The following is an 18,335-nucleotide window of genomic DNA, read 5'->3' as shown; positions in this document are numbered from 1 at the left end:
TGGCTGCTGAGCCGCGCGCCATTTTCAAACGGGCGGCGGGTCCGCGGCTGGGGTCGGGGCTGGGGCCGGGGCCTGGTCTTACCGCGGGCTGCGGCGCTCCCGCCCCGTGCGCTCTGCTCGCGTGTTAGCACGGCGGCCTCTGCGCTCTTGTTTCCTCCCGGCTCTGCCGATGCCTTGGTGACGCGTCTCGGTAAGGCTGAGCCCGAGGGAGGGCGGGCAGCAAGGGGATAAAGCCGGGGGAGATGTGCTAGCAGCCGCTCGGGAGTTCGTGTGCTGCTGTGCGCTTACTCGGCCTGGTGCCCCGTTACAGAGCGCTCTGTGCATGCAGCTCGTGCTTTCTGTGTTTGTAACCGTGGTACTCACCAGAGGTACTGGGTCGTATTGAGCTCAGGTTGTGCTGAAGCTGAGCTGCCATTCTTATACGCATTTTGTATCTCCAAAAAACTTTCCTGACGGAGAGGTTGTTGAAGGCTTTTTGATGTGATAAGCTCAAGCAGCTAGCCTTAAGTTTAGGCTGTAAGGTTTGTGATGTGGTTATCTGTAAGAGAGAGGTCTGGAACTACTGGTTGTAATATCTTTCCAATGTCATTCTCCTGTGTGAAAGAGCATTCAAAGATTTTTGTCTTAAATGCTTCGGTGACTCTGGTAAGCAATGACCCCCAGCTCTTCTAGTTATTTTAATTTCTGTACATCATTTGGACCTACACCACAAATGACCTAACCCATTTCTTGGATTAATTTTGTTATCAAACTTGGCTCTAGAGAATATAAGATAATACTTTTTCTTGTTTGTGTAAAGCAGTAGTAATGAATGAGCATGGATTTCTCAGACTTAAGACTGAGAAAGATGTGACAGGGATTTATTCTGAAAGTTCTTTGTCTTTTAATCCTAGAGTACATTTAGGAACAGTACCTCACTTAAATGTCAGTTGCAGTGATGTAACAAGATCCTGTATCTTGGTCATACTGGAGCACAAACAAGCGTAGTTACTGCAGAAAAGCTTTATTCCCTTACCCACTGTAATGCAGTTTTGTTCTTGCTGTTACTGTGAAACTCTTTCAAGGTGATTAGTGGGAAAAAAAATTTTTCTTTCCAAAACATGAGCTCTTAAATTAAGGCTGATACAACTATATCAACTGTATAACTGTTAACAACTGTAATCAATCTTTTTAACTCATCCAGTTCTTAAGGAGATGGGCTCAAGAGTTATTATCTTACGTGGTGGATTTGTGAGACATGATCCTGATACAGTAGCACAATCAGTGTCATCCTAAATTCAACACAGAATGCTCAACGTTACTGTAGAAATATAAGCACTGCCTTGTAAATTCTAGAAGCAAATTTAAATATGAAAGCTAAAAAAGTATGTGTTGTTTTTTTTTCCTTTGAAAGTCTTTCATTTTGGATTGTGAAAGATGCCATGCTGATTAATGATTCAAAAACTGAGAATCTACTTTGTCCTCTCACAAAGGGATCTTTTCACAGTTCAGCTCTGTAAAGAAAACTCACATATTTCTGTACTCTTAAGATGGTAGACTCACTGAATGGTTTATGTTGGAAGGGGCCTGAAAGTTTGTACAGTTCAACCCACTTGTGTGCAGGGTTGTCACCCACTATATCAGACTCTCCATCCAACCAGGCCTTGAATGCTTTCTAATGTTAGGAAATGCTCAGAGATAAGCAGTTAATTGAGAAGGCAAATGTTAAAATAAAATAAAAATGTAAACGTTGAAAAATTTTTTGTTGCCTTATGATTCTGTTTTGTTTTACCTAAATTTTCAGAATATGCTTATGTACTTATTATGCAATAAATGACTTTTCCATTACTACTTTCTGTATTATTCCTGCTTTGAGGAACAGATGCTGTAGCAAAATATGTTTTGCGGGTGTCCTTTTTTTCCTTGAGCTTTACAAAAGCCACTTTGGAGCTGTGTTTACAATGACAACAGCAGCAGAGCGGAGATTCGTTAACCTGAGGAAACGTCTGGATCAGCTGGGTTATCGGCAGCCCTTAGGAGTGGAGAGTTTACCTTTGGTGGAAAAGCTTTTCAGGTACTCCGAAGGAGATTCTTAATTGAAACGAACAAACAGATTGTATTTAAAAACAACATTGTGTTTGAATAGTACGTATTGTTTGATTTCTTTATTTATTTTTCATGCAAGGAAAATGGCTAGAGATTATTTTCAAGCACATTTATTTCAAACCTAACATTTGGTTTCAGCATATGATGAAGTCAGATGGGTTTCTGTTATATGGACATCTTAAGATTTATTTCAAATCAATTATATCATTAAGATGGTTTCTAAGGGGCTACAATCGGGGAAATTCAGCTTTCTAACCTTGCCAGTTAGCCCAAAGCATTGCTGCTGATAATTGAAAGATAATTTATAGCTGGTTGTATAAATAATAGTCCCCATTGTCTCTGCTGTAACTGAACATAAAACATTCACAGCTCCATTTTTTGATATTCCATTTGGAGAAGTTTAAGTTTGCTGTCTTTGCTGTTTAGCAGGATAAAAGTAGAAGAAAAGCAAACTTTCTTGTCACCTTCTTTTTGTTTCTGACATTTCCTGGCTTTGATGCAATAGAAACACGATAAATTCCATAGTAATCCACTTACATGTGTCTAAACATGCAAATAAAGATGCAGTCTGTTCTGGTAATAGTTTCTAATACAGGCAGAAGAATCATATGTAGCAGATGTAGAGTTATCTGACAAGGTTGTCTCTTTCAGAGACTGATAAACAGATAGGTTTAGTCTCTCTATCAGTGACTTTAACGTTCACAGAAATGTTTGTAGCTACTTACCAGAACTCTCAGATATGGAGATTCTGATCACCATATAACAGTACTACTAACCTTCTGAGTCTTTAAATTCTTAACTATAGCTTTCTTCTGTGGTATGGAGTGCTATAGGGTATATAGCGTTTAGAGTTAAAAATAAATACATAATCTGGCCATTTTTTAATTTTTCACTTTGTGTAGAAAAGGGAGTTTTTGAATTATCAGTAGTAAATTTCTCCCTATCTTTATTTTGTATGTTTGTTCTTTCCTATATACTCTTTTTAAGTGAATGATTTCTGTCTTGCCATTTTTCTTACATTAACTTTCTCTTTGTCTTTCTTGGGACTTATATGTTCTACATTTACCATGGTCTGGTCCTGTTTCTAAGGTTTTACTTATTTAAAGCAACAGTTTAAAGGTTGATATCATTCTGATCATGTCTGGTCCTTGATTCTAGTGACCTTGTTCATACAACAGAGAGCCTGCGCAGTGCAAAGTTATCTGCTGGAAAAGCTGAAAAAGAGTGCAGCAATTATGATGCTATTATAGAACCGTATAAAACTGAGAACGCAAAACTCACCAGGGAAAATAATGAGCTGCATTTGGAAATATTAAAACTGAAAGAGCAATCTGATCATCGTATTAAAGGTACTATAAAAGTGGTGAGGATTTTTTTTGTTAAACGCTTCATTGACAGAAGTGTGAATGTATCTGCAGATTCATGTATCTGTAGTTTTACTTGTGATCATTAATTTTGGTGCCTTTAATTAAGGCTCGTGTGAAGATATTCCTTTCGTAATTAAAAGTCATCAGAAGTCCTGCAAGTCAATTTAAATTGAATGAAAAACTGTTAGAACTTTTTAACACATGCTTTCATGTTTTAAAATACTACTTTTCAATGTAAAATGAAGAAGTACTGTTGTTAAATTAGGTATAGTTTATATAAACATGTATACAAATATGTATTAGTGTTTATGTATACATCTGTATGGTATATAGCATAAACTTACCAATGGATATGTGAAAACTTTGTTATGAAAGAAGAATATAAGCATGATTTTTATACTTAAGTTAGTGAATAAAAAAGATAAAACTGCTTTTTCTCTCCCTTGAAGACTTGAAAGCTCGCTTAAGGAGGATTGAAAATGAAGCAGCTGACTTGAGATTCCTGAATAACCAATATGTGCATAAAATTAAACTGCTGGAAAAAGAGAGCAAAGCCAAGACTGAAAAAATTCAGCAGCTTCAGGAGAAGAATCTGCAAGCAGTGGTGCAAACTCCTGGTGAGTGAAAATAGTCATAGGTAATTTAACTTCTCTCTTGGGTATTTTTTTTTCTTCAGAAGATATATATATATATATAATTTCTGTATAGGAAGATAAATTACAAATTGTCAAATAACACTGTCTAATGAAATGACATTACCTTTTGAAACTTCGGGCTCTGAATTCAGTCTTCCTCTCTGTATGCAAGAAATTTCATCAGTGGTACTGTGGACAAATTTGAATGCAAACTTGAATTCATTAGAAGACTATCTAGTCTTATATATATATTTGAATGTTTTGACAGTTAACTGATGCTGTGTAAGTGAATAATTCTGCTATTTATTAACCAAGATGAAAAGGTAGCAAGAAGCAAAATATGTCTGCAGACAAATAGTCCAACCCTCTGAAAGTTTACAACATTCAAAGATTTTTTTTTATAACTTAAGATGTCAAGGATATCACTTCTTAGGTTAACTACTACTTCCTTTTTTTCATTTTTTTCATCTTGTTTCAAATTAAGGATAATAATGGAAAGTGTACTGTAAAATTAATTCTTTCCTTCAAAGTCATTTGATTTTACCTATCTTTTTGGCAACTGAGGGAAAAAATGATGTAGAGAGGTGAACTAAAAACCACTCCTTTTCATTCCTGTCTATATTCTATGTCCTTTGCTTCAAAGATGCTGTTACGCTTTTGTGTGTCTTCCTTCATACTTCACTAATGTCCATCACTCTTACAAGATTTTTCTATATTACAGCATCAAAAGCTTCATGTACTTATTTGCTTGATGAAAAATAAGTTTTCACTCTGTAAAATACTATATTTTGCTTTTTCTTTGATATAGCGCTACCGTGCAACAAATGACCTACTTTGCTTGATATGTTTATGGTATAAGTGATAGTAGAATAGAAGGGAAAGAAACATTTGTAAACATCACAGAAAATCAGGTCTTGAAATAACTCTTAAATTTGAAAACAAAATGTTTTTGTGGTGTTTTAACTTAGCTTTTTTAGTTGCTTTTTTTTAACTACTGGGGAACTACTTAACAATGCCAAATGACTGCCACTTCTATATCCTCTCTTTTGTTAGTGAATCTTCTCCCGTCCTTTGCTTCTTGATTTTCCTGCTTTCTATCTTGCTTTCTCTCTCTGTTGCTGAATGCACGTGTATTTTCTTCAAAGAGCTAAAGGCTTTATTTGTACTGTTATTATTAAAGACTCTTAATACTTATATATAGTGTTTAAACTGGAGAAGAGGGTAAATCAGTCACAGATTCAACAATTCAAGCTATTGACTACTTAGAGACTTAAGCACAGGAGCAAATTACTTGTACTAGACTTCACATAGTATTTTAAAACTGGAGTTTGGGAAAACTAGTACTAGCTGCAGAATATGTGGAAAATTTGATTAACTTGTTTCGCTGAGATTAAAATGATGCATTGTGACACTTCAGAAGCAGTGGAATAAATGCAGAATCACATTTTATATACAAGGTGAAGACTCTTTCACTTCGTGTAACAGCTATTTGACTCAGGCACTGAATGGGCTGCCCAGAGAGATGGTGGAGTCACCAACCCAGGAGATGTTCGAGGAACATTTAGACATTGTGTTGAGGGATGTGGTTGAGTGAGAACTGTTGGTGATAGGTGGACAGTTGGACTGGATGATCTTGTAGGCCTTTTCCAACCTTGGTAACTCATTTGACTGGGCTTTTTCAGGTGGCAGAAAAAGAAACATCCCATTCAGGCGTCAACGCATGCAGATAGACCAGCCTGTCCCTCCGTCAGGTGTCAGTGCCTATCCAGTGCCTCAGCCCGAGGACCCGTACATTGCAGACCTTCTTCAGGTGGCTGATAATCGGTAATCTAAAGGATATTTAAATGGTGGTTAGGTGTTAAAGATGTGCTGCTGTGATTTCAGCACCTCCTTCTGCCTTTCAAATTTGCCCGAGGAAAAAAGATCCATGGTATTTTGAGAAATCTATAGTTTCTAAATAAGATTTTACTTATTGATTGACCGTGCTGATTCTGTTGAAGTTGCAGTGATATTTAATATGCTACTTATTTCCTTAAGGGATTTCTATTAAGATTTCTGTATGGGTTTTACTCTTCCACTGAATTTTAAGTAGGGGATTCTAGAAAAAAACTAAATGTAACATTTTGTACAGGAGCAAACTGATTTTTGTGCTTATGGTGGAAGGCTAGTATATTCTTAATACTGTTTTTGGCTTGGGAACCTACATTATGAAAAGTTCAAGAAAATTTTTTCTTATTCTGTGTATGTCTGTAAGTGGATTTACTTGACAAGGTCTTGTTAGCAAGGAAGCTGTAGGGGTGGCCTCTGTGAGAGGAAATCAAGGGCTGCCCTGTGCCAGACACAGCTGGCTTCAGCTGATTCCAAAATGAACACACTGAATAGGAGGATATGCTCTGAAGGAGATTGAAATCTATGGAAAGAAAGCCACTGTAGAACAGACTCCTGTTGGGACCTGTAGCCCATGGAGAGGAGCCCACAGTGGGGCAAATTTTCTGTCAGAATCTATGATCAGTGAGGCTCCCATGCTGGAGCTGTCTGTTGTAGGTGGACTGAACCCCTTGGAAAGGATGCATGCTAGAGCAGTTTTTAAATAACAGTGTCCTGATTCTGGCTGGGATAGAATTGATTTTCTTCCTAGTTGTTATTATGGTACTGTATTATGGATTTAGGATGAAAATAATGTTGGTAACATCAGTGTTTTAGTTGTTGCTAGCAAATGAATCTTCTTCGAGTCTTTATCCCACTGTCCTGTTGAGGAGATGAAGTGAGAGAGAGTCTGAGTGAGGGTCTATCAGATCAGCCTGCGACAGGATCTCAAACAATAACTTCTGTATTAATACTTTGTATCAGCAAAACTCTTCTCTTTTGGGTAAAATATTTCCATTCAGGAGAAAAGAGAAAATACCAGTACTGAATTTTTGTGCATGTATGGCTAATTTAGAACTCTACAGAAACAGTATATTGCTACATTTCAGGATACAAGAACTTCAGTTGGAAGTAACAGAGTTACAGGAAAAACTAGAGCTATCTGAAAATGGAAAGAAAAATTATAGCAAGCAGGTATGTTTACATTTATTTGGCTGCTTTGGTTATTTTTATTATTATTTTTATTTTTCTGTAACAGCACTTGCAATAGCATTGATGATAATATTGTTTCTATTTTCATTAAATCCTTGTTATGAAACCATCATAGGTGTTATAAAATACAGTTATTGTAATTCTCTCTTTCCTGTACATTGTTTTGAATTTGTAAATTTGGAGACAGCAGCAACATTGGAATGCTTCCCCGCCGCTTTTGCTTATAGATTTTTCTACTCACAAGTTACATTAAATAAACTATAGTTGATGCTTGCAAGCTGAATTTTTGTACCTCGGGTTTTTTAGTGCAGAAGCATCCATTGGTTAAAATTAATCTTATCTATGGGGTAGGTTAGGATAATTTCATTGTTTGAACTGGTTATATTTCATTTTTATTTTTCAGAGGTTAATTCGTGGACAGCAGATCTTACAGTTCTTTAATTAGATTGGATCAAAGAAAATACACAATATAAATACACATGTAAAATTGTAAAATTCTGGGAATTGCATCAAGTGTTTGTATCTTGTTATATCTTTTAATACCTGAGAAGTAGTGGACCCAACCACAACCTCTTTTTTTTTTCACTGACACATTGGTGAATTAAATCCTTTGGTTTCTCTCCAAGAGTGTATATAATCTGTTAGGACTTGAGTTCCAGCTTCTTGGTTTTTTTATCTTTCTATCTTTCCCCATAAATATTGTTCATTTAGTTTTATTCCAGGGAAATTACTTGGTTAAAAAAAAACACCTAGAATTCAAGAAAATTGAATATTAAGTTTAAAAATTTAATTGTTAGAAACATCTCTTCTTACTGAGTGTTAGAGAGGAGCATATCAGGATAAAGGTACTGTTAAATGCTGTAGAAGATGATGGAAGTTTTCTTTCTTCAAAGGTTGAGCTTAGAGACAAGGAAATAGAGCGCCTAATGCTAGCATTGGATGGTGGTCGTTCTCATGAAGTTATATCCCTGGAATCAAGAAGTAAAAGTAATGAGAAACTTATTGAACAATTAAATTTGCAGGTAATAAATTAATTACTGTTGATTAGTCAAAACAAAAAATACTAGCAATTAAAAAAAACAATCCTCAAACAACTTAAAGATCTTTAAAAAGAAAAAAATTGCTGTTAGATGAAAATATGGTATGAACTGTGACTTGGAAGCAGTACTTCTGTTTTCAGTGATCCTGAATCAGTGAGTTGTGGTGAAGATAAATTGATTATACAGAGAGTGAGCCATACTATACTATATTTTCAAAGCTACATAAAACAGATTTGGGGTCATCAAAGCTACTTACTCAAGCTTGGTGCCAGTCTATTGCTTTTATTCCCTGACAATAAATGGATTGATGCTTATATAGCATCATTTATGACTATGGAAAGACTCAGACTGTCTTCTGTGCCTAGAACTGATCTTCTTTCTGGAGTTATGCGGAAATGGAAGTGCAGCGCCTTTGATAGGTTGTTTTCCAAGATATTTCAGGCTTTGATTTCCCCATATAGTGTAATTTATGTTCTTTTTTCTTACTCTCTTAACTAGACTTGCATGGAATAGCATAACAGTAAAAGTAATGTCTCTAGAGCAGGATTACTGGAATGTTGTGTTTAAGATGCTGATACTTTGAAGGTTAGATAGATCCTGGGAATGTAATCTGTAAAGCTTCCTTTTCTATGAAAGTAATAGTGAATCTAAACCTAGCAAAGATACTGGAAAGGTCGATAGAATAAACTGTCTTCAAATCTTGTGAAATCTGAGTAAACATTGAGTGCACCAGGTGTACTACACTAATGCCCGAGATAGGTCTCTATGCATGTATCTGCCTTTCAGTGCTTGAATTTTAGGACAAACCTCAGATTTCTGAGCCTATGTAAAGAACAATGTTATAATTAATTCCTTCACCATGCACACTTGTAAAATGATATTTTAGCATGTTGATAAGTATTCTTTTCTAAGAACAGAAAATATAGCCATTATTAACAGGATATTGCTTTTAATATATAGATACTGAGATAGCAGACACTCTAATTTTCTGAAATATACTACCTAGTTAAATGATATAAATTAATGTTTTAATGAAAAATATCTTTTAGGTTGAGTACCTTCAGCAGTCAAACAAAGAACTTGAAAGTCGCATACAAGACCTCTTGGACTCAAAAAAAAATGTGACTAGTGAAGTAGTGCACTTAAGCAATAAGAATGAAGAGCTCTGTCAAGAACTCAATGAAATAGACCATTTGGCACAGCAGTTGGAAAGACACAAGGAAATTGCACTTGAAACTGCAGATAAAGAAATAGGAGAAGCAAAGGTAATCACTAGCGTTTTACAAGTAGGGTCTTCTAAACTCTTAGGTGACATTTCTCTAGCTTGCAACAATTCTGGCTATTTTAGCTGCAACAGGATACCTAAAGGAAGACTGAAAACATTTTTTCTGATTTACTTAGAGGTATATGGAATTTCTTACTAAAAGATTAATTACAGCTATTTTGTCTTATTGCTATGTTAGGTGAGATAATTCAGTTAAGAGTCAGTTTGTCTTCTTTTTTCTGTTAGCTCAGTATAAAACAAAATTCAGAGCTGCTTAGAACTATTTATAGCTAATAGGTGATTGCAACGGTGAGGAGTGTAGGGGTAGTTTTTTTGTTTGGAGTCATGGAGTGATTAATTTAGTTGTTTTGTTCAAAATGTGTGTGTATGGTACAAGCTTTATGCACTGTTGGCTAATAGGAGCTTTAATGAGTGTGGGAACCTAAAATTTTGTGGATTACAACTAACAGATTATACTTTGTTTCTTAAAAAAATCTGATTTCCTGAACAATTCCTTTGTTATAAAAATTGTTCTGAATATGTAACTTCTTAAAAGTGAAGTTTGTTTTGGTTGACAGAAGGAAATTGAAAGAAAGGACAGTGAAATACAGGATCTTGAAGAAACAGTAACAAGGCTTAAGTCAGTGAGTATAAATTCTTCCAATTTAAATCTTCCTTGTAGTAATTTTATCATACTGTCATTCACATTTCTTTGATTCATAAAAAAAATATTAGTGCGTTATTATTTTGTTAAAAAATGAAACTTCTGTAGTATCTCAAAGTGCTATCAAACTAATGTAATGTGTGTAAGAACTGAAGAAACTAGGTTTTTTTAATAGAAATCAGGTTGTTGCGAAAATAAGCTGAAAGAAATCTCTGTAGGAAGCATACTTACTATCCTTATCATACATTTTGTTATTATTATTATTTTTGCTATCAGAAGTTGTAATTGCCATGGCAAAATCATTTTTACTAAAATTTAATAATGATATCCAAGAAGGTTTTAATATAGGATCTACTTCGTCTCGTAGTATATGAATAATTAAACATTACTTTCCTAGTCAGAAACAAAGCATAATAGCCCAGATGAAAGATGTCAGTATGACCCACTCCTTAAAGAGTACCTAACTTTTCTCCATGTGTTTCTATTGGAACTTCTAAATTTTTTGTAATATTTGTTACTTCAGGAGTTGTGCTCATGTCGTCGACAGAACGAGAGATTAAGTGAAGAACTCTTTGGCAAAGCCAATGATAAAGAGAATCTTGAAGTACTGTTAAACCAGCTTGAACAAGAGAAACAAAGGCTGACAGAAAAAGCAGAGAACTTTGAAATAAAAGGTAAATGGTGAAATGTAGATTCCTGTAAATTTTCGTCCTTTAATTTTTGAAATAGAATGTCTTATATGTTTAAGATACAGTTAATAACACTGAGAGACTAAAAACACTAATATATAAATGAAAAAGAAGCTACTACTGAAGACTTACAGACGTAAGTGAAATATATTATCACAAAGGAATGTTTGACTGTTCAACTTTCACAGCTGAATTGTAGTCCCATGGGGCATCCTAATAATAATAAGGCAATTTCTTACAAAGTAATTTCTTTTATCCCAAACTGTTTTCATTCTGAGCGAGTGACTTCAGACTGTTTAAGACCTTTGTCCAGACCTTGAAAACCTCCAAAGGCAGAGATTTCTCAGTCTTACTAGGCAGCTAATTCCAACGTTTGTTTATGCTCAGTGTAGAAATGTTTTCTTTCTGTTGCTTGTAAAAATAGCTTAATAGATTGCTTGCCTGTAGCAGTTCATCACTTTTTTTTCTTGTTTACCCACATCTGTGAAGAGACTGGTTCCATCTTACCTATAAACTCCTCTTGGTTTTGTCAGGATGCTCTTAGGGCCCTCATGAATTGTCTCTTTTCTAGGCTGAACAAACATGGTTCCCTCAACTGTTTCTCATAGAGCAAGTATTGTGCTTCTAGACTAGTTTGGAGCCCCTTCGCTGCGTTCACCCAAGTTTATCAAGATCTTTCTTGTACTACAGGGAACAAAACTGGGTATTGTAAATGTGAACAAATGAGCCCTAAGTAAAAGAAAATAACCGCATCCCTCAGTCTGCATCTCCACTGACATGGTCCACTCTACTGCTGGGCTTCAACTGACTCCAAAGCACTCTGCTGATTCATGTTTAGTCAGAAGCTGATTCATGTTTAGACCCTTGCATTGTTTTCAGCAGATCCTGTCCCCAGGCAGTTGCTGGTTGTTGGATGTTTCTGATGAAATTGTTATTTCTTTTTCTGCAGAACGAGAACTTGTCCTAGAAATAGAAAGAATGAGATTAGAATATGGTATAGCTCTAGGAGACAAATCTCCATCTCGTCTAGATGCATTTGTCAAAACTTTAGAAGATGACAGAGATTATTATAGAAGAGAATTAGAGTATCTTCAGAAAATGGTTAAACGAAGACCTAGCCCAAGTCGTTGGACTGCAGAGAAGGTAATGTCCCTATTGGCAATACAGCCTGGAAAAATAATGGAGTTACTGTAGATGAATTTAAAGAGCTATCAAATATATTTTCAGTTACAATAAATGTTTTGTAGCTTTTTTAAATTGCATTCTTAGGAAAAAAAATAAATAACTGAGTACAGCTTCAGTGAACTTGCTTTTTATTTTCTTATTCACATTTTACACTAACATTTATTTATATATTGATCAATTTGTGTAAAATAAATAGAATTATATCTTAGAGAAACAAAGTTTGAAATACTATTGTTAGGTACTTTGCTTTTTCTCTTAAACAGTTATTTCTTGTGATTAAGTCATATCAATAATGCCACATTTCTTTGAATTAATACATAGGTTTTTTTATATATATTCTAATAGCGTGAGTTTGTTCTTTCTTGTAATATTTAAATATCCAATTATTAGTATATTTTAAGCTCAATTTTATTAATCACTTTGCAGAGTGAAGATCTGAGATTGATCACTAGAGAAAGAGATGAGCTGCAGTCCATGTTAGACGGATTTGAAAAACGTACGATAGAAATTCAATCCAATGTCAAGCTACTGACTGCAGAAAGAGACAGGTTAAATATTCTTTATGAGCAGGTAAGATCTTTATAATTGACATCAAAATAATCAATTCAAACGTACTTTACTATTGCTTGTTTAAAAAGAAAAAACTTCACCTTATAATAGAACATGAGGTACAGACCTACTAGAAAATACAAAGAATAATAAAATACATACTTTTTTATTTGCTAATGAAATTGTGTGTTCTGACATTTATGTATTAACTTCAAAGTCATACTAATGTTCTACTGGCATTTGGCAATGATCAGCAAAAAATCAAAAGAAATGTTTGTGGAAGTTGGGTAAAGATACAGGCTAGGTAGAAGTTGTAACTAAGTGTGAGAAAGCAAAGTGAATTTAGTCTATACTTGGGATGGCAGAAGAATGGCAATCATGGTCATGTGTGATTTAAATAGTGTTTTTGTTATTCAGGGAAAAATAGGACTATGATAGCACTTTTATTATGATAACAGCACTGCAACTTTCTTTTTGTCAGTGTATATATTGTATTAATTGCAATCCACATATGCTAACAAGTAGTAACTTTTTGAAGTCTCAGAGTGAAATAAACAGACTGAGAAGAGAAGCAAAACATAATTTATTTTCTCAAAGTCATGTGGGAGAAGATAAAGACATTGTACTAACCGATTTCAGAAGACTGATGGCAGAAAAGGAAAGTCTAAAAGAGAAGTTAAAGGTGAGACTTTTTTAGTTGCATTGCTTACAGTGAGAAAAGGCTTTTGAAATCATGTTTGTATCTGACTATCAGTCACTTCCACTTTTCAGTAACTTCTAACCTTGTCTGATTTCAAATTCACTTTGCAGAAATGGATGAGTTTTATCCTGGTAAACTCAGTTCCTAGGTAGAGGTGGGCAGTAGAGGAAAGGGCTTGAAGTGTCAGGACAAGTATGGAATCACTTTGATTGTAGTCTGGATATCACAGAATATTTTAGTGTATGCACCGCTTTGAAGGTGGCTTTTCTAACACAAAACTATATGTGCTACATCCTTGTGACCTTTCTATTGCCTTGTACATCTGTAATGTTTCTGCAACAACTCACAAATATAAATTAAATTGGAACCAAATATAAATATGCATTGTAATTAACCAAACTCTAAAATTATTATGTTTAAAATCTAGTGTGGATATATATAACTGTAGCGGTGTATTTTCAGCTATTACTCTGTAGATTTCTATAAAACTAGGGTCATGCATCTGCGAAGTAGAGAAGGTTTTCTTAAACTATGCTTACTGAAAACCCATATCTTATTACATATAAACCAATGCTTTTACCTCAGGTTCACCAAGAAGCAGCTAACCTTGAACAATCAAAGATGCAGCATGATATTTCAGAACTGGAAAATAATATTCAACAAGTAAGTCCATTTTTAACAAACAAGTCTTTATGCTAGAATAGGATTAGATATTTTTTCCAGCAATTAAATTTTTTTAGCTGTTTTCAGTTAGATTTACTTAAAAGCCAAGTTGTGGTAGTTTTCTTCAACAGTAACGTCGTTGTTTTTTTCTTAATTGCAGTTTGAGTTGGAAAGGTGTGAACTAAAGAGTACAATCTCTATCCTGAAAGAAAGAATAAAGTCTTTGGAAAATGAATTAAAATTGAAGTCCAGTAAGCTTACCCAGACATCTGATGATTCTTCTCAATTTAAAGCTGAGCTTTGCTCGCTTCAGTAAGTCTAATACAAAATATGATCATCTTTCAAATGACGCTAACATAATTTTACTTTACAAACTTATAGCAGAGATAAGTTCTTAGGAAGGATCTTGGGATAATAATTAAAAAAAAAGCCACAAGAAAAATCACTTGGTACTGTTTTTGTCGTAAGGAAATGTAAGTATGAGTAAGGAAAACACTGGTGTAGCTTTTCATGCCAAACTCCTCCTGGATGTATATAATGACTTCAATTATTGATGCTTTTAATGGCAAATAGTGAATGAAAAATTTATCCTAATAGAACTGTTTTTTCCAATAACCATGTTTTCTGATTACAAATGTAGCAGAACAGGAAGTTCTAAAAGGTCTTAGAAATGCTGTTTGCTAAATGAAGACAGTTATGTGCAAACTGTAGGAGTAGGACCAAATCGTGCTAGTTTTACAGAGGTGTAAATAATACTGAAGATTTTATGCTAAGCATCATTAATACTTGACAGTTGAGTAGTTCATGGAGAGCCATTCTGTAATGGCATCTTGTTTGAGCTGCTTTTCTTGTGTCAGCCTCTTTCATTTACTAGTACTATCCAAAGCATACTACAGTTTCGCATGTTGGCATCTTATGATCCAGGGGAATTCAGTTTGCTCAGAAGTGCAGGGTTAAGTATACTGATGTATTTTTGAGGCCTGCTTAAACTTGCAGGATCACTACTGGTCTTTAAAATTGTTTCAGAGCTCCCATCAGGTATTTAATTCTGAAGGAATAAGAAAAGGCCTTACAGAATGTGGAAATAGAAATTTGAATAGATCTGGGCAGATGTTTGAAAATCCTGCATTTGATTTAGATAGAAATGAGAGCCTTGGAAATAAGGTTGTGCTGTAGATCTAATGTTTTGGATGTTTTGCAAGTGAAAAAAGTGTCTGTCTCCACACAACATACCCTCCCCCCCAAGAAAATACATAAGGCAAAACAGTACTATTTTGTACTGTATAACTGTAAAGAGCTGAAACTCAGAAGCAATCCTCAGAGTTTATCTAATAGTCCAAATTGCTCAAAAGCTATTTATTGGTGAAATCATTAGTGTATTTGTTTGTAGAATTGTGGCATAATTCATAGAGCAGAAATATCTTGTGGACTCCTTACAATTTTAGCAGAAAGCATCAATGCTTATGAAAAGCAGGAGATAAGGAAAAGGGCTGGAGTCATTTTAGCACTTGGTTCCACATAGTAGTTGCTCTGTGTAGAGCTCCTTTTTATCCTGTGAAGTTTCATCCTAAATAGTGTGAAAGTAACCTTTACCTGCAGCTATGCTGTATTCTGGAGTGAAAAAATGAAAAGTTTTTCTAGTAAGAAAAATCAGAGGATGTGAACGTTTCTGCTTACCAAAGTTCTGTTGCTCTGTTTTAGAATGGTGTTAAGGTGGACTTGCTGCAGGGGTCCAAAGCAAGCAAGTGTATTGGTCTTTAATTGCTATGATTCAGTCCCACCATGAGGTTACGCTGGAACTGTTCCAGTATTTTAAGCACCTTGAGAGACACAAGTTGAAGACTCCATGTTACAGTTCCAAAATGTTTTTCAACTGTACACTTGATTTTCCAGCCTCTTAAATGAACAAATTCAGAGAACTGTGGAAGACTTACAGCACCGATTGTCTGTCAAAAAGGATGAACTACAGTCAGCTCAAGAAGAAATTGTAAAGCTGGAGGAGAAAATAGGTGATCACTAGTTATTTTGACCTTTGTTTCCTCTTTTGAAGTCAAGAGTACTTACTGTTATATTTATAGATAGGTTAAACCAGAGGAGCACTTCACAGGATGAGACAGTCAATGTGCTTAGAAAAACAATTACTGTTTTGGACAAAGAAAAGGACCATCTTCAAGAAACTGTAGATGAAAAAACAGAAAGAATTGCATGCTTAGATGACAACTTGACTAACAAGGTATGTGTAGCAAAAGTACTACTCTGCCCTCTTGTATCAGGATTTTTAAAGCTGTTAAGTTTCAGGGAGACATTTTGCCTTGAAGACAAAGCCTGGGTAGAGTTCTAGGCACCACATGACTTCCATGCTTTAGACCTAGGCAATACAAATAATTTGCCAACTCATTATTGAGTTTTAATTATTATTGTTAATGTGTTTCCTAGACTTTTCAAGGAAATAAAAATATTTTTTCCTCTTTGCACTCTGAGGTATATATTGAGATCCCATCTTTTTTTGATGACAAAACAAACCTTTTTTAAAAAAGAAAGGGAACTTGGAAATGTGAACGTGCAAAGATGCAATTACTTATTGATGAGTGTTAAAAAAAGGTTTAAATATAAAGCTTTTTAACTTGAGCTATCCTCAAGTGTTGCAATAATACCTAGTACAAGTTTTGCTTTTGTTTTCATAGGAAAAGACAATTACTCACTTACGGCTAACTGTCTCTGAGCTGGAGTCATCAATGGAGTAAGTAAAAACATTCTTCAGACTGTTCCTCCAGTGATTTTGTTTTCTCCAATAAATGGTCCCTTCAGTGGTCTTAAAGTAAAAATGGATGGCAATTTTAACTACTTCGGTGAAAAGGATTTAATTCTGTTTAAGGCAAATAAAGGAATATATATGCTATGGAGTAAAATACATATAACTTTTGAAGAGACTCCACCTGCAATTAAATTGAAGGGTGCTAGGTTACTTTCAAGAGAGCAATTATAAATTTACAATTTGTCTACTCTTATTTTTCCAAATTGTTAACATTTCTTAATTCTCAGTTAAGAACTGGCTTTTTAGTATTCTAAATACTCCATTAGGTATTATTATATTAATGCAGTTAAAATTCAAGAGCTGTTCTCTCATGTTTGAGACGTTCATTATTCATGCTTAAGGTACAGTTGTTGTCATCAATAAAATATAGTTGTTTAGGTTTTAGCTGTTTCATCTGATCTTTCCATCTTGCCTCTTTTTAAGCATCACTTTTATTATTTGTACATCTTAGTGCCACACTTAGCTTGTGTTTATGTTTAGCTTATATTTGTTCGTCAGTCTTCAGAGAGCAAGAATTGTACCATTTAAAAAGAAAAGAAGGAAACAACAGCAAAAAACTTTTTGCATATGTAAAATCCACATTTGATAATTTTCAACAGTATGCAGTACAGTGTGAGTGGGGGCATCCTAAATAAGGTTTTCAAAAATCTCTCACTCAATAGTCAGCTAAAGGACATGCTGAGCAGCAGAGACCGTGAGATATCTAGCTTACGTCGCCAGCTTGATGCATCCCACACAGAGATTGCAGAAACAGGAAGACTAAAGGAAATAGCTCTGAAAGAAAATAGACGACTACAAGATGACCTAGCTACAATGACCAGAGAAAACCAGGTATGAAGGTAGTATGTACTACTGAAGAATTTAATTGCTTATTGCTTGCTTGTTGTACATGACAACTACTACTGCATCTTGAGTTTTGATGTAGTTTAATTTATTATTGGCATTTTGTGAGTGCTGGTATTTTAACAGTTACTGGGCAGAAACTGTAAAAGCAGTGAATTTAGGGATTTCTAAACATAGTCACTACAATGGGAGATAAAAGTTTAAAACAAGCCTTCCATTTAGTCGATCTTCCCCAGATGAAAAAAGAAATCTAAATAAGATAAATTGAGGACATAATTGCTTTTCTTAATATGAAATTTTGCTACTTGGTTATATCACTTTGTGGTTGCTAATTATTGCCTTAAAAAAAAAGAAAAGAAAAGATATTTATGATCAGATTATAAGTGGGAAAAAACAAAAGATCGTTAGTTCATCAGAATGCATTTTAATGCATAGTAATTTTTTTTTAATTTTATCCCTCAGCTTCCATGAAGCATTGGGTGTAGTTGGTGACTTATGCCACATTTTGAAATCAGAGTGTTTTGGAATGTAGATATTAATGTTTTTTTTCTAGGAACATTGGTGGTGGTGGCTGTAAAGAGGCATTGGCTGATGCTTAGTGTCCAGTTCTAGCAAAGTCAGTTTCCATTTTCTTGTGTTGCTCTGCAAGAGTTCTGCTTCCACTGATTAATTAGGAAAGGTGAATTTTGGAGGAGAAAATACAAGAGGGTTTAAAGGTTACAAGTTAGATTAAAGAAAACTTATTTTATGATATGATA

At 34.8% G+C, this 18,335-nt stretch overlaps 1 protein-coding gene across 2 annotated transcripts in view; it reads left to right on the top strand.

Annotated features, from left to right (window-relative positions):
* The first annotated feature begins 1,938 nt into the window (after positions 1–1,938).
* The window catches only part of CEP135 (centrosomal protein 135), a 28,599-nt gene continuing 12,202 nt past the window's right edge, over positions 1,939–18,335 (top strand). For both annotated transcript variants that reach the window (XM_065737010.1, XM_065737011.1), the window contains exons 1-18: positions 1,939–2,053; positions 3,244–3,434; positions 3,902–4,069; positions 5,770–5,911; positions 7,063–7,147; positions 8,059–8,187; positions 9,255–9,470; positions 10,048–10,113; positions 10,657–10,807; positions 11,772–11,965; positions 12,434–12,577; positions 13,095–13,238; positions 13,842–13,919; positions 14,080–14,231; positions 15,813–15,928; positions 15,998–16,152; positions 16,604–16,659; positions 17,397–17,565. In XM_065737010.1, coding sequence (XP_065593082.1) covers positions 1,941–2,053; positions 3,244–3,434; positions 3,902–4,069; positions 5,770–5,911; positions 7,063–7,147; positions 8,059–8,187; positions 9,255–9,470; positions 10,048–10,113; positions 10,657–10,807; positions 11,772–11,965; positions 12,434–12,577; positions 13,095–13,238; positions 13,842–13,919; positions 14,080–14,231; positions 15,813–15,928; positions 15,998–16,152; positions 16,604–16,659; positions 17,397–17,565 — 2,469 coding nt within the window. In that variant the 5' untranslated portion in view covers positions 1,939–1,940. The remainder of the gene's footprint in view (positions 2,054–3,243; positions 3,435–3,901; positions 4,070–5,769; positions 5,912–7,062; positions 7,148–8,058; positions 8,188–9,254; positions 9,471–10,047; positions 10,114–10,656; positions 10,808–11,771; positions 11,966–12,433; positions 12,578–13,094; positions 13,239–13,841; positions 13,920–14,079; positions 14,232–15,812; positions 15,929–15,997; positions 16,153–16,603; positions 16,660–17,396; positions 17,566–18,335) is intronic.

Source organism: Cyrtonyx montezumae, unplaced genomic scaffold (genome assembly GCF_038088225.1).
Source record: "Cyrtonyx montezumae isolate F1298 unplaced genomic scaffold, pur_monq_1.0 scaffold_2, whole genome shotgun sequence".
NCBI lineage: Eukaryota > Metazoa > Chordata > Aves > Galliformes > Odontophoridae > Cyrtonyx > Cyrtonyx montezumae.
The sequence above is the reverse complement of the archived record's forward strand: the minus strand, read 5'-3'. Positions and strand labels throughout refer to the sequence as shown.